The 15,945-nt window shown below is 36.6% G+C and overlaps 1 protein-coding gene across 1 annotated transcript in view; it reads left to right on the top strand.

Annotated features, from left to right (window-relative positions):
* The first annotated feature begins 1,718 nt into the window (after positions 1-1,718).
* LOC107683535 (arf-GAP with coiled-coil, ANK repeat and PH domain-containing protein 1-like) overlaps positions 1,719-15,945 on the top strand; it is a 22,044-nt gene continuing 7,817 nt past the window's right edge. The window contains exons 1-14 of the mRNA XM_016479604.1: positions 1,719-1,895; positions 2,054-2,320; positions 6,139-6,196; positions 6,989-7,108; positions 9,527-9,580; positions 9,720-9,778; positions 10,742-10,925; positions 11,307-11,351; positions 11,466-11,561; positions 13,423-13,497; positions 13,605-13,717; positions 14,307-14,358; positions 14,611-14,711; positions 14,933-15,044. Of these exons, the coding sequence (XP_016335090.1) occupies positions 2,268-2,320; positions 6,139-6,196; positions 6,989-7,108; positions 9,527-9,580; positions 9,720-9,778; positions 10,742-10,925; positions 11,307-11,351; positions 11,466-11,561; positions 13,423-13,497; positions 13,605-13,717; positions 14,307-14,358; positions 14,611-14,711; positions 14,933-15,044 (1,122 nt within the window). The 5' untranslated portion in view covers positions 1,719-1,895; positions 2,054-2,267. The remainder of the gene's footprint in view (positions 1,896-2,053; positions 2,321-6,138; positions 6,197-6,988; positions 7,109-9,526; positions 9,581-9,719; positions 9,779-10,741; positions 10,926-11,306; positions 11,352-11,465; positions 11,562-13,422; positions 13,498-13,604; positions 13,718-14,306; positions 14,359-14,610; positions 14,712-14,932; positions 15,045-15,945) is intronic.

The raw sequence follows: 15,945 nt of genomic DNA, 5'->3' as shown, positions 1-15,945 counted from the left end.
GATGCCGTGCGTGCGCCCAAAGACAGTTGGACATGGTGGTGTATTAGAGGTAAAATATGATATAAATACTGTTCGGTTTCTGGCACAAACCGATCGTTTCGTGTCTTAGGACATCAATGTGTCGTCACGAGCCGCAGGGTTTAATTTGGATTTGTCTGTGCATGTTTTTTTTACTCTCATAGATTTTGTTACCATTGCCATGCATTATACGACTGACAGACTGCAACGGTTAAAGTTAAAAATCATCATATGTGTTCTACTGAAGAAACAAAGTCACCTACATCTTGGATGCCCTGGGGGTAAGCAGATAAACATACAATTTTCATTTTTGGGTGAACTATCCCTTTAAATAGTCTGAATTCAAAGTCTTGAAAAACGGAACAAAATTAAGTGAGTTTAAAACAAGAAAAATATCTGTCTACTTAATTTGATCAATTTCACAAAAATGTGCTTCTCAAGTAAATGTAATGTATCTTGATTTAAGAATCTTAAGACATTTGCACTGTATTTCATGTATACTCATTTTTATTCTTAACTGTTTTAATTCATTTTAAATATTTTTTTTATCATTTTACATTCCTTGTTTTATTGTTGTGATTATTTTTTATGATAATTTTAATTCTTTTTATATGCAAAGCACTTTGAATTACCATTGTGTATGAAATGTGCTATATAAATAAACTTTGCCTTTGCACTGAAAAACAAGGCAACAGTAGGCTACTGAGGAAAAACACCATTTTTGCAGTGTGTTCAGGAGTTTGTAAAAGGTATTTCCATATTGGTTGGGAATACAGGTATTCAAGCATTTTTTTTTTAATTAATTGAAAAGTAATCTGTTGGAAGTTGTATTTCCAAACTTTAAAAAGTGTTGCTAATTTTCTACCATTTTCAAAACTCGTTTCCATAAACATTTACATGTAGAGTACATATTGATGTGTTGTGTTCCCTTCAATTTATTTTTATTTTTTTACTTGGTCTTAAAACGGTCTTTGAAAAGTCATACATTTACCTCAATAAAACATACAGAAACCCTGTTTTTGATGTTTCTGTATACATTAGTTTACCATTATGCTAAAATGTGTACACTGAGTTTATATTGTAGTAGAGGACTTGCTACTATTTTGTTTACATCAATAGACAGGGAGAGAGGTCAATGTTGGTAAAGGCTTAATTTAGCCTGCATATGTTAGACGTAATAGGTGTACAGTTGCTGCATGGGATTATTTTAAATTTACATCTCTGACTCGCAGCTTTTGCCTGTGTTTCGGTTTTGGCTTGATTGCGTTCACTGCTGTCAGGTGGGGCTTTCTTATGAACAACAGGTCTAACCGGGACAAGTATGGATAAGCTGCTAGCAGATTTAGTGACAAAAGCAGTGTGGTTTTGTTGACACGTGCTGTTAGAAACTGTGGGGAACACTCCCTGAAAAAGCCTTCATCTGAAACTGGGATGTGGAGGGATAATCATTCACTTGTCTTTTCGTTATGAAATAAATGACTAGGCAATATGAGACTAAAGCAAAATGCTTAAAACAAGATATTTTGTAGTAAACGACATTTGGTCACCTAAAACATAAATAATCAGTAATAACATTAGAAGAATACTAAATAAGTGTTAATCTCTCCTGAATTTGTCGGTGCACCAAAATCCGAATCCCGGAAATAAAGTGCGCTCGCGCGAAGGGGGGTGGACCAACTGAGGCACATTCAACAGCGAGAAAAAAGTTTAGTCTCTCAAGGGAAACGAACACGGACATGCAGTTTGATGAGCTGAAGCACATATCGATGTATAAACTACGAATCTATGGACTAATAAACGGATGAAATGCGCAGAATGGAACGTGTAATGAAAGCGTGCTCTTGAAAATTTAATAAGAGATGAGGCCATAATTATCGGTACGGGTTACTTAATTTTCTTTTACCAGTAACTTTACTCGTTCTTTTTATATTTATGCTATTCACGAATTATTTTTATTTTATTTCTGTGACAAGTGAATTACCGGGGAAACAAACTTTGGGTTTAGTTTTGAGAAGATGCTTTTTGCTTTCACAAGGCAACACCCGACTGATGTTTATAGCGAAACCATCCAATGGAAACGACTGGTTTAATTCATCTTTTCTAAACGAAGACTGATGTTGTCAACACCAGTGGCCTCACAGCGTTGGACGTTTACAGCGTAAAGGAACTCTCTTAGGGCACACCACATACAGAACTGTGAGGAATTAAAAGAATAGCTCGCATCGACTGGGTTCTTTGTAATTACCAAAATGACCGTCAAACTGGATTTTGAAGAATGCCTAAAAGACTCCCCGCGATTCAGGTAAGCTACTCTGTTTTTTAATATCAAATATTACAAATATTTAAACAACAGAAAATAGTCGCAAAATAATAATTATATATATATACACACACACACACACACACACACACACACACACATGTCTGGTCAGCTATCCTTGTGGGGACATCCCATAGGCGTAATGGTTTTTCTACTCTACAGACAGTATTTTCTATTGCCCTACACCAACCCTACCCCTAAACCTACCCCTCACAGGAAACTTTCTGCATTTTTAGATTTTCAAAAAACTTCATTCTGTATGATTTATAAACTTTTGTACCCATGGGGACCACAATTTAGGTCCCCACCGTGACACGAGTCCCCACGAGTCTGTGTGTAGTCAGGTTTAAGTCCCCACCAGGATATATAAACCAGTACACACACACACACAAAAGACAGGTCACGTGCACCACATTAAAATTATAAACTTCACTGTCATATGCAGAAGCAATGACATAGCAGGTTTCTTTCCAAGCAGTTCCAGGATCAGGTCAATGAGTTCAGCTTAATGGTTTTGGCCCAGACGTGCTTGATTAAAACTGATCTCAGATCAGCCCTGAATGTAGCCGCAACGGTTAATGTAGCGCACAGCACTGGAAAGAATTTGCTTAGGTCCATACAGAAGGAATGAATGGGATGATGATTAAGTGGCTCTGTGGACAGTAGGAGGGGAATTTTTGGTAACACTTTATTTCGATAGTCCACTTTAGACATTCTATTAACAGTAAGTAACTTTGCAACTACAAGTCAACTAGCAGTTAGTAGAGTATTAGTAGACTGTCTGCTTAATATCTTCTAACTCTTTCTTTGTCAGCTTATTCTACTAACCCTAAACCTACCCTAACAGTCTACTCTGAGAGTTAGTAGACATGTAGTTGCAAATTAATGAGAATTAGCTGACATGTAGTTGACATGTAGTTACAAAGTTACTTATAGTTAGTGGAATGTCTAAAGTGGACTATCGGAATAAAGTGTAACCTAATTTTTTTTTACTCTGATGGCCTTTTTTTTTTTTACCATTTACGTGAATATATAATGCTATTATATATTGTCTAGAAAATAATTTTTTTAAAGGATATTGTAATAAGAATAACACGTTTTGAGTTGTTTTAAAATCACTATTTGACTTGAAAGTTTCTTTCTTTCTTTCTTTCTTTCTTTCTTTCTTTCTTTCTCTGGTTTGGCTGGAGATTTTAGTGGGCAGCATAATGGAAAGTTTGAGTGCCATGTTTTAGTGGCTGCAGAGGGAACAGACTCAGAGGGTGTAGCGAGTTCAAAAATTAGGTCATCACCACTCAGAAATGTACTTGTATAAACACACAATATCCCTTTTCATCTGTCATATGCGGATCTAAACATACAGAACATGTGGAACATATCTACAACAAATGTACAGCCGCGCATGGATGCTTTTGACCTTCATACACAGAATGCAACTGAAAAAGAAAGAGTTCGCATGAAGGTGTAAGAAGGCCACTGGCTTGAACACATTCGAGGCCTAGTTTACTTCAGACTGCGGCTTCCTCCGGTTGCTAAGTGACGGCTGGGTAGTGGTGGGGGAGCAGGAAGTGAGACGAGAGATACTGAAATGGTAAACAGGAGACAGGAAGTGTGTTTTAGGGGTGGATTGCTTCGGAAGCTACAACTTTTTCTTCAATATACACACACATTTATGCACAAAAAAGTGCGTTTATGATGAATACACATCCATGTAAGCTCACATTAAGGCTGGAATACACTACAGATTCTAAAACACTAGGCATTATACACTTACCAACTTTGTTAATGGTTACAGAAACTGGGCATCATAGACTAAACGACTGAAGATCACACACAAATTCAAATCATGTCGACCACAATCCTCTTTGCTAGGAGATGCATGATTATTGAAAACAATGTGTTTAAAAAATGTCTTGACATCTCAAACATGCTTAATATTCTTCAACTGGATATAATCGTAGTCTGAAGCTAAAAAAATCAGAGTCTGTGATCATCATACACTATGCGATTTTCTGTGAAATCGGTCAGCTTTGCAGACTTTCAGCAACTAGCGTTGACTCGCCTAGACTGTAAATTTGAGCAAAAATCATATCATGTTTTCCAGGCTTTACTTAAAGGTCCCATATTGTCAAAACTGAAATTTCCTGGCTTTTTTCATGATAACTGAGATCTAGGTGCTATGTAACTACCATATAAGTTTCAAAACAGTCAGTCCACAGTAAAATGCACACCGCCTGCATAAAGTAGCTGTGATTTTTCACGAACCGTTGTGACTTCCGTAAAAAGTTGACGTCAGAACTACACAGTCACCGCCTGCAGTCCCCACCCCGAGCACCGCCCACCGTCCCACTCTCCTTTTGCCAAACCCCCAGACAACATCGCGTCCATGCTATTGCTGAGCAACAACAACACGGAAACATGTCAAAAAGGTTAACTTTAACCACGAAACCAGATCGGCCGACCAACGTTACACTCTTACTCAACGGATGGACGATCTGACAGGATTGTTACTATGCGGTGGATCACATCTAATGTGTATAGTAAAGACAAACTCACCGTGTCTATCTAGTCATGATGAAGATGTATATACATTTCAATTTCAGCAGGCAACTATTTTTACAGCTACATTATTGTTCCAGCCACAATTAATCACAACAATGTATATACAATTACAAATGATTATATATAAATCGTCAGTTTGTTGTTTTACACACATGCACACAGACATTATTTCATACACGACATAGTCGTGAGATGCAAGAAACATAGACATATGGCAAGAAATCTGTAGACGCGCCCATAACAACAAAAGACAATACTTTATTGAACCTTTTCTGATAAGAAGTGTGCGCTGCAAAAGCGAGCATTTTTGACAGCGTTTCTGTCCAGTCTGCTCGTTTTATCGCATTTAACCACAGCTGTCGTCGGTTTTTTGTCTGGCAGTGGCAGCAGATATGCGATCAAATTTCTAATTTGAGGCTGTATTACGTCGATTCTGGCACCCAACATCACAACAAGATGATATTTTAAGCTCCTTATGTAGCCGAATCTGCACTGATTTAAATGGGCCGCCTCCAGTTTCCCCTTTGTTTTGCTGCCTCCAGCTAGCGCTGTGACGTCGGCTGACCCTAGTTACCTGTGGTTGGCCTGGCCGTGCGTCACTCAGAAAACAACAGGCCAATCAGAAGAGAAGCTCATGAATATTAATTAGACAGACCAAAATCGACCTGTTCTCAGCAGAGCTCCTGAGAGAGGAGCTGTAAAAAATATATTGAGATGGTTTTTGGTACTTATACCGCAAATATATATTCTTAAGGACATCAAAACCTAAAATAAAACTCCAGAAAGGTGTAAAATATGGGACCTTTAAATAACACATAGTATGGTAAATAAAAAATAAAAAAGTAAAAATTTAAAATGTTTTGTAATATTACTGTTTCTGTGTTAATAATTACATTAAATTTTGAGTTGAAGAATATAAGCATCATATTTCTCTCTGTCTGTACTGTATGTGTGAAAAAGCAGGAAACCACAAAGAGCTGAGCTATTTTTCTGTGTTCTTTGAGAAAGTCTGTCAGTCACACATAAGCGAAGATTCACTGATACAAATCCACATTTGAATACAGATATATATGCACACAGTCACACAGCTCTACTGAATGAAACAATAGTTTCCTCGACTAACTTGGTTGTGTTTTGTGCAAGCAAATGTAGCGTTTTTAACAGGTTGAGTTAAGTTAAATGGGATATCATTCTTTTTTCAGTTCAGTGTGTGAAAAATATGTGCTATGTTTCAACAGGGCAGAAATCGAGAAGGTGGAGGTCAACGTCAATGAGCTGGAGACGAGACTCGAGAAGGTGAGGAAATGCTGAGAGACTAATCATTAGGTGCAGAATCACTCTGAATAATGTTCATACTTATGAACAAACCAACAACACTTAGATTTAAATGTCAGCACATAACTCGTTCTACTATGGACATTATTGACAGCTCAAAACATGTGGCTTGTTGAGGAGAAAAGTGAAAGAAGTACTACTTTTCTAAGTGCTCAAACTTATGTCCTTGCACCTTGTGAATGATAAAACATATAACAGGTGAAAAAAATCCCATAGACTTATACTGACGTCATATCTAGAGATTTGTCTGCAGTGAGTTTTGCATGTTCAAGCACCACACCCACTCACATTTTCTTCAGAATGTGTACAAAAGTCTCTGCTTCTGTTTTAAACCATAACAGAACGCAGTCTCATATTTAGACTCACACTATAAATACACAATAGACACCCAAATATCATTGCCGCAGGGTTTATGTGTTTGACCTTCAATGCTCAATTCCCTAAATTGAAACAAAGTCATTGTTCCTCTCTTCTGGCGTGCGTCTCCCGCTCTATGGTCTTGTGAAGAGATATAGTGTTATACAGAGGAACTACAAAGAGGAATTGCCAATTGAAAAGCTTTTAACCACAATTCAAGATAATTTCCCTTGAATTTATTAGACTGGACTGTTTCAAACCACACTATTCATCTCATGATAATTGGTTTAACAATTGCTCACAAAATTTGTTTCGGAAGTTTTCATGAGGTTTATGTGTATGTTATGAATAACATGACATTATTTAACCTTCTGGAAAAAACCTGTGTTTGTGTAGTTGGTGAAACAGTGCCACACTATGCTGGATGCAGGCCGTGCCTATTGCCAGAACAGTAAGAGCTTTGTAAATGGCCTCAAAGAGCTGGGACACCACTGTTCTGAGGACCGAACCATGGGGGTGAGTGTATCAACAGTCCTGCAACTGTACACAAAACCCACGTGGGCTAGCTGATACCTGAAGCTGTAAACGAACATGTGATCACCCATAACAGCATCAAAATAAGAAGGAAGTGATACAAAATTATTGTCAATTCCAGAACTGTATAATTACACATATGACTGTACAGTAGATTCCAGATCAATATGAGAAACAACAAAAATGACCAGTGTAGTGTAAAATATTGGGTTGGAAGCGTTAAAGGCACAATATGTAAGTTTTCGCCGCTAGAGGGCGCGTATTCAAAACAAACAAAGAAACAAAGGCGTAGTTTGATGACGCCGTGACTGAGTGTGGAATCATGGGAGTTGTCGTCTTCATCCCCACAGCCGATGCAATCCGACGGGACTCGGGCAGAAATCATGTTCATGGATGAGCTAATGTATTAAAGATTTATTAACATCGTAGTATGAAGCAGAGTGAGGCTGAAAGCCGTCGAAGCGAAACGAGGCCGCTGAAGCAATTTCTAATGAGAGACGAGCGCGACGCACGGTTCGAAAGCAGCGGAGCTTTTATTATGCCACAGTCGACCACTTCCACTCCTTCCGGTCGTGCGTACGTGCGTAGTTTTATCATACTAGATACATTTGAAAGTTCTGTTATAATGCTACTCTGTGCGGTCGTCGCCCGTCTAATAAAACGCACAACATATTAAAGCGTCTTTGGTGTTTCCATGTTTTCTACAAAACAAAACCGGAAATCGAGGGGTTATGACGTCATTGGCAGGCGACACAATGACACTTTGGACACGGTCCGTGTCACTAGGTAAAATTGCTTATTTCTCTGGATTTAAACATTCTTCGAAACATTTGGGATAATGTAAGTACACAAGTCAGCAAAATATATAACACTGTTCTAGTGGTTTTTGGATATTTTAATAAAAAAATCTTACATATTGTGCCTTTAAGCATTTGAGACAAAGATTTGAAAATACTAATGTAAGTGCTAACAGAATATATGTGTGCCTAGACATTATGAAAAAAGAAAACATAGAGCATACAGCTATGGAAAAAATAAAGACATCCACTGGAAAATCCACTTACTCTGGATTCATCTGGAGTTATAGCTATGTGTTTGAGTAAAACATAATTTTTGTGTTATTCTGCAAACTACTTATGACATTTCTTCCAAATTTGTAAATATAATGTTGTCATTTAGAGCATTAAATGACAGTTGCTCAAAATAACAGGTAACACTTTACAATAAGGTTCATTAGTTAACATTAGTTAACATGAACTAAGAATGAACAATACTTCTACTGCATTTATTAATCTTAGTTAATGCTAATTTCAGCATTTACTAATGCATTTTTAAAAATCAAAGATTGTGTTTGTTAACATTAGTTAATGCACTGTGAGCTAACATGAACTTACAATGAATGATTTTATTGTTATTAACTAACGTTAACAAAGAGGAATAAATACTGTAATAAATGTATTGTTCATTGTTTGTTCATGTTAGTTAACACATTAACTAATGTTAATAAATGACACCTTATTGTAAAGTGTTACCAAATAACAAAAAAGATGCCATGTTTTCAGACATGTTATATTTATTTTTAGACAACACAATAACAATTTTTCAACTTCAGAGGAGTTAAGAAATCAGCATTTGGTGGAATAACCCTGATTTTCAATCACAACAAATGAAAGCATTTGTTTTTTTTTAACAATTGTAAAAATTCTGCAAAAGAAAAAGAATTCTCTAAATGATAATATTTTTATTTGAAATTTGGAAGAAATGTTATCAGACCTTTATAGAATAAAACAAATATTAACATTTTACTCAAACTTATACCTAGTAAATGCAGAGAAACTGAGAATTTTCAAGTGGTCTCTTAATTTGTTCCGTAGCTGTATATATGACTGTTCAAAAGTTTGGGTTCAGTAAGATTACTTTTTGTAAAGAAATTAATACATTTGCTCAGCAAGTATGCATTAGATTGACAGTAAAGACATTTATAATTATACTGTTTTCAACATTATTAATTATAAGAAATATTTCGTTAGCACCAAATCTGCATATTAGAATGATTTCTGAAAGATCATGTGACACTGAAGACTGGAATAATGATGCTGAAAATTCAGCTTTGCATCACAGGAATTAATTACATTTTAAAATATATTATAATAGAAAACAATTATTTTAAATTGTTATAATATTTCACAATATTACTGTTTTTCCTGTATTTTTGATCAAATAAATGTAGCCTTGGTAAGCATGAGACGTTTTTTTAAAAACAAAAAATACTTGATCAAAAGTGTAAGTGTTTGCTGAATTGAAAATAAAATTGGAAAATAACGTTCCTGTGTAGTTATATGTGTTGAAATTGATTGAAGTTAATAGAATCCTAATAGAGGCTGCGCTTCTTTCTTTCAGGAATGTTTAGAAAAGTTTTCTAAAAAGCTGTCAGACATCGTCACTGCTCAAGAGGTGAGTCAAGTTCTTTCTTTTTACTTTTACTGTTACCACTGGTGACCAATGTGCCAACAATCTCTCTGGAGATCCTGTTCCTGTTTTTACTTTTCTTCTGGCTTGTGTCCCATTCCATGAATGATGTCTCTCCCCACAGGAGGTAATTGAAACCACACAAAAGTCTGTGAAGTTGAAGCTACAGAATTTTGTGAAAGAGTAAGGTGTTTTCTTCCTCTGCCTCTTCACTAAAGGAACATTTTCTTTACTGTATCACTCTACCAATAATATGAAGCTGTCTGTAAACATATGCATGAACTTGGGAGTAAAGAATAATTCATAAATCTCATGCATTTTTCCATTTATTACTGACTCTTCTGAAAGAACGGTTCTATTGCAACTATTAAAGGGTTAGTTCACCCAAAAATGAAAATTCTGTGATTAATTACTCACCCTCGTGTTGTTCGAAACCCGTAAGACATTCGTTCATCTTCGGAACACAATTTAAGATATTTTGGATGAAATCTGAGGGCTCTCTGACCCTCCCATAGACAGCAAGGTAACTACCACATTCAAGGTCCAGAAAAGTACCAAGATGATCGACAAAGTAGTCCGTGTGACATCAGTTGTGCACAGTTGCATCTTGGTACTTTTTTGCGCAAAGAAAACAAAAATAACGACTGTATTCCACATTTTCGTCTCTACTGCATCACTTGTGGACGTGCGTTCACGACAGTACCATGACACGAGCGTGTGGCGGCGCTGACCCAGATCCGGCGTAATGACGTCATCACGCCGGGGTCACCACACCGCCACACGCTCGCATCATGGTACTGTCGTGAACGCACGTCCACAGGTGATGCAGTAGAGACGAAAATGTGGAATACAGTCGTAATTTTTGTTTTCTTTGCACAAAAAAGTATTCTCGTAGCTTCGTAACTTTACAGTTGAACCACTGATGTCACACGAACTATGGACCTTGAACGTGGTAGTTACCTTGCTGTCTATGGGAGGGTCAGAGAGCCCTCAGATTTCATCAAAAATATCTTAAATTGTGTTCCGAAGATGAACGAAGGTCTTTCGGGTGTTTGGAACAACACGAGGGTGAGTAATTAATGACAGAATTTTCATTTTTGGGTGAACTAACCCTTTAACTTTATCCCTGCTGTATCTCTCCTGAAGGGATGTGAAGCGTTTTAAGGATGTACGGAAGGAGTTTGAGCGTAGCAGTGAGAACCTGGAGGCAGCGCTGAGCAGGAACGCACAGGCACCTCGCGGAAAACAGCATGAGGTGGAAGAAGCCAGCAATAACCTCCTGAACACACGCAGAGCCTTCAGATCAGGGGCACTGGACTATGTGCTGCAGGTACAAACATATACAGTGGCCTAAGAATATACTGTACTAAGTGGCATTTGTCTGAACACACAAAAAAATGCATAAAATATATTAGGGTTTAAACTATAAAACACTGCAGATATTGTTCAAAATTAAAAAGAATGCCATTTTCTGGTTCACATCACATACCAGTTGTTTGCAGATTTGATTTATTATTTAATGCAAAGAAAATCATATTTTCTTTGCATTAAGTAATTTATTGTAATAATTTATTGTATTTTTTGTGTACCAGGATAAACCCGAAGCTTCTGTTCTTGTACTGAGTATTGTAATAATCCTTTTTTTGCTTTTGCTTGTATTAAGCTATGAATGCTTATGTATTATTGGCATTCTCTTTCCTCTTAACTTTAGATTAATGTCATTGAGTCCAGGAAGAAGACTGAAATTCTAATGGCGGTATGTGTCATAATGTAATATATAATTGAGAATCTTATTATAATGATCAGGACTGACTGGTAACTTAAAGTCACTGTCGCTTGTGTGTTTGTCTTCTGTGTGAATGTGTGTCAGATGCTTTCTCTTATGGAGGCCCAGGCTTTGTTCTTCCAGCAAGGCTACCAGTCACTCACAGAACTGGAAAGCTACCGCAAGCAACTGAGTGAGGAGGTAAGAAATGTGTCTGTCAGTCTTATCTGTCAGCTAATATGTATCTCAAAAGCGTGTAAAGCTGCTTGGACACATGACTGAAAAAAGAGGAAGGAAAGGAAAAGTGTGACAAATGCAAGTGTTACTTGGAGGGGAAAACATATCGAATTGATCATGTTGCAAAGTTTAAAAAAATCTGAAGTGTAAAGTTTGAATTGAGAAAGAGGACAGAAGGTCTACTGACAGGAATGTGATGGTACATTCAGAGATCACATGATGGCCCATCACGACAGGAAGTTTTCTGCCAGAGTGAGCAACAACAGGAAACAGTATGCATCACACACGGGTATTGTGTGTGTTGGCAAATACTTCTGTGCTTGCAGAACTGTAAAACTGCCTGAAAAACAGCTCAACACTTTTCAAGAGTATAAACAAACCCCAACTGCAGTTTGTGGACTTAAAAGTCAAATGCAAATTCTAAGATCTGCTAATATCTGTGTTCTTTTGATTCTACAGACAAGATCAAAAACTGCTCATTTGATGTTTAAAAGCTGTTGAAGATAGATTATTTATGCAACAATGTTTTGACAAAGTAATGACTCGATGTTACTGAGGAGCATAATGTTGAAATGTAGAAGTTTTAGACAGGAAACGTACTCACCTTCTACTGGCCTGCGAAAACCACAGAACCTGCTCATAGCTTCCTGTAAGCACAGGAAATGGTGAAAAGCTTAGCAAGACAAATGTCAAGAGAGATCTCTAGAGCCTATTCATAGTAGCGATGTTCTTTAGAGCGATATACAGATTGAAAATGAGAAGATGGAAACATTGTTGGGATACAGGGGCAACGTAAAATCGGAGGTGGCTGTTTTTACAGATTTAGTGTTAGAGAACCAGGGACAAGAGGAAATGTAGTGTTTTGATGAAGTGACAGCAGGGAGTGGAAAAGAGGGGGAGAGAACAGGAAAGTCCGTGGAAGATAACGAGAAGGTGGAGGTGATCTTCATGAACTCTTCTTGATATAGGTCAGGAAGTTGAGCAAGTGCCAGCATGTCTTACATCCTTTCTCATTCAGTTCAGCCCTGAGTGACGTGCACTTTGACTCTTCACTCTAACTGTGGTCCAAAAACCCACCGCACCCCAGACAGACTACAATTATAGCAGACTTATCATCACAACTCTTGACTGGAAAAGTCACATAATAACTAGGCCTATACACAGCAGTGGGGATTTAGACTGAGCCTCTGTGCATGTGTTTATAATTGTATGATATGCAATTAAACTTCCATTCTGAGATCTAGTTAAATGGTCCAAACCTCAGTCTCAAAGAGTTTCCATCTTTTCAGGAGTTTCTATCCTATCTGCCAAACGTTCACATGCCCAATTCTGATTTTCAGCTCAAACCTGATGTTTGTTAGGTTGTCACATCATGTTTAAATTGGTATAAGATAGTTGTCCTTGACTGCATGCGTAAATAAGTATATAAATATAATATGAATGTACATTTGTATTTATTTATATAAATTCATTTGCACATCATTCATGGATAATTTTATTTATAGGTCATATTAAAGACAAATCAAGCTTGCTGTTATGATGAAAATTAGATTGATGTAACATCAAATAACTTCATTTCAACCTGACTTTCCGTAAAGGAAAAAATCGGATTAGAATTGGATTTATTTCTGCATATATCAAAGTGACCCAGGTCAGCATTTAAAATGTCAGTCACACTGACTTTTGCATGTTGCACATCATCCACACACACACATATACAAACTGGGCCACTGTGGTGTGAACAGTGCCCATATAACTTTGATTTAGACACAAATACAAGACTGAACTGTAAAATGTGATTGTCATTTCTCCTCTTTTTCTCCAGTATACTCAACTAGTCCTGAATTCTGCAAGAGAGAAAAGGGACATGGAGCAGAGACATGGTGCTGTCAAGAAAAAGGTAGTAAGACTCTCTCTCTCAGACACACACACACACACCATTGTATCTGTACACAAAGACACTATACATGCATCTAAGGGAAGATATATTTGTGTGTCTGTCTTTAGGATGTGTCATATGATGACTCCATAATGGACTTCAGTCCAGATGCACCCAATGGCATCGCGATGGAAGGTTACCTGTACAAGAGAGCCAGCAATGCTTTTAAAACATGGAGCAGGTACAGCACTCCAGCAATTTGCGATTCAAACACAGAAATATTAACATTATTGTAAAACAAATAATTTACATTAATACATGAATTTATTTAACAGGCAAAGTAATTATATTAAAAACTAACTAAATTAATACAAAACTAAATGTAATGTACTTATTTTTCATTCATTTCTTTAGCTATATTTTTAAAGCTGTAATAAATGACAATTGATTTATTTTATGAGTAATAATTTTATATGCAACTTTGTGAGCAAGCACAAGTGTTTCTGTCCGTCTCTCATCATGCAGTTATTTGTGACTGAATTAGCACATTTGAGAACAATTTCTCTTTTTTAAATTCAATAGAATTTTATTTCATTCATTATTGGCATATCGTTTTAAAGTTATGTATTCATTTACATTTATATTTTACACTGATGGTTTCCTGTTGTAGATATGTTTGCTCTTTTGACTCTTTCCATTTTGCACATTTGTTCGATGAGTGTGATTTCAGAGTCTGTGAGTTCTGAGATGAATTGCATTCATATGCCTGACTGCATTATTAATGCCTCGCATGACCATGATGTGTGTGTCTGTGTGTGTTCATACTGCAGGCGCTGGTTCTCCATTCAGAAGAACCAGTTGGTTTACCAAAAGAAACATAATGTAAGTATCAGATTGTGTAGCGTAAGGATGACATGACATAGCATTAACCAATAATAGTAATGACACATTGATTCACTCACACATACTGATGCATTTACACACCCACAAACCACAGACAAAATGTTGGGAAATTGGAAATTTATAGAGAATTGAGAGGCTGTTTTAAATGTTCTCTTTTTTGGTGACATTATACGCCGCACATGCAGACCACATTTGTTTTATTTAAACAAGCTCTCTGTCTCTCTGTATCAGGAGCAGATCACTGTTGTTGTGGAGGACTTGCGTTTATGCACAGTGAAGCCCAGCAGTGAACAAGACAGACGATTCTGCTTTGAGGTCGTCTCTCCCTCCAAGTGAGTCTCTCTGTCTGTACACAAATCTGTCAGAACTGGAATATAATGTGTATGTGTATTTTTGAGCATGCAACATTTTTCTGATTCCTGTGTTCTTGCGTTTGGGTTCTGGCTGTATTTAGACTGTAAGCAGTCCTGTAAATATGTTATTCTGCATTTAGACAAGTCTGTGCATAACCCGCCCATGCTCCAAATGACAGGATCTGTGTGTGTTTGTGTAGGAGCTGTTTATTACAGGCTGATTCAGAGCGACAGCACCAAAGCTGGATCAGCGCTGTCCAGAACAGCATCGCCTCAGCATTCCAGGACAGAAGAGATGACAATCTTGGCCCTGTATGTCACGCACATTCGCATTTAACTAAACACCTAACTGTAGACATACCATAGACTATAATACTACAGACTAGATATGTCAGAAGCACCAAGTCTACACTAAAATAAATAATAATGTAACGATAACAATCTTTCTACAGTATTGTTAGCACTGTCTGCAGCACTCACATGCATATTTAGATGTATGCTCTGTGAATAATAATATTTTGCTATGGTCAAATGTGCTTCTTGGTCAGAATGCCTTGCGTCTTGGCAGCACAGTCGATTTGTCTTAAGTGAATGTAAACAGGTGGGGCAAATAAATCACACACGTATATATAAGAATATTAAATTTGTGCCTTAAGCCTTGCAGTGTAAATGTAGACCTGCCACTGTCTAAAATGTTAATCAAACTACACTATTATGAGAAAAAGGGAAAAGCACTTACATATTTTGTTTAATTTTTTTATTTTACCTTTTGAATTTAAATGTTTAATTAAATGTTAAAATTACAGTAATATTGATTACTGAACTACTATTGAATTTTTGTAAACCCCAACATTACCCCCTATTCTTTAAAGAATATGCATTCTTTTATATATAATGTAATATAAAATAATCATTTTTATTTCGATTTTTTAAATTTTGTATGATTTTTTTAGTCAGAGGTATAGTAGGTGCAGCTTTTAATGTTAGATTTGTTAAAAAAAATTTATTTAGAATGTATTATTTATTTTTAAAAATGTATGAAATAAATAATAATTATTATTTTTAGAGTAAACAATTTAATTTCCACTTGCACACTCATGCCCAAGTGTGCTGAATTAAGCTGAATTAGCTAAAATGCTATATTTTAATGAAGGACAAAAATGTGAGTGTTATAAAAGGATGTGTGTTTGTTTGTGTGTGTGTGTGTGTGTGT

Source organism: Sinocyclocheilus anshuiensis, unplaced genomic scaffold (assembly GCF_001515605.1).
Source record: "Sinocyclocheilus anshuiensis isolate Anshui unplaced genomic scaffold, SAMN03320099.WGS_v1.1 scaffold874, whole genome shotgun sequence".
NCBI lineage: Eukaryota > Metazoa > Chordata > Actinopteri > Cypriniformes > Cyprinidae > Sinocyclocheilus > Sinocyclocheilus anshuiensis.
The sequence above is the reverse complement of the archived record's forward strand: the minus strand, read 5'-3'. Positions and strand labels throughout refer to the sequence as shown.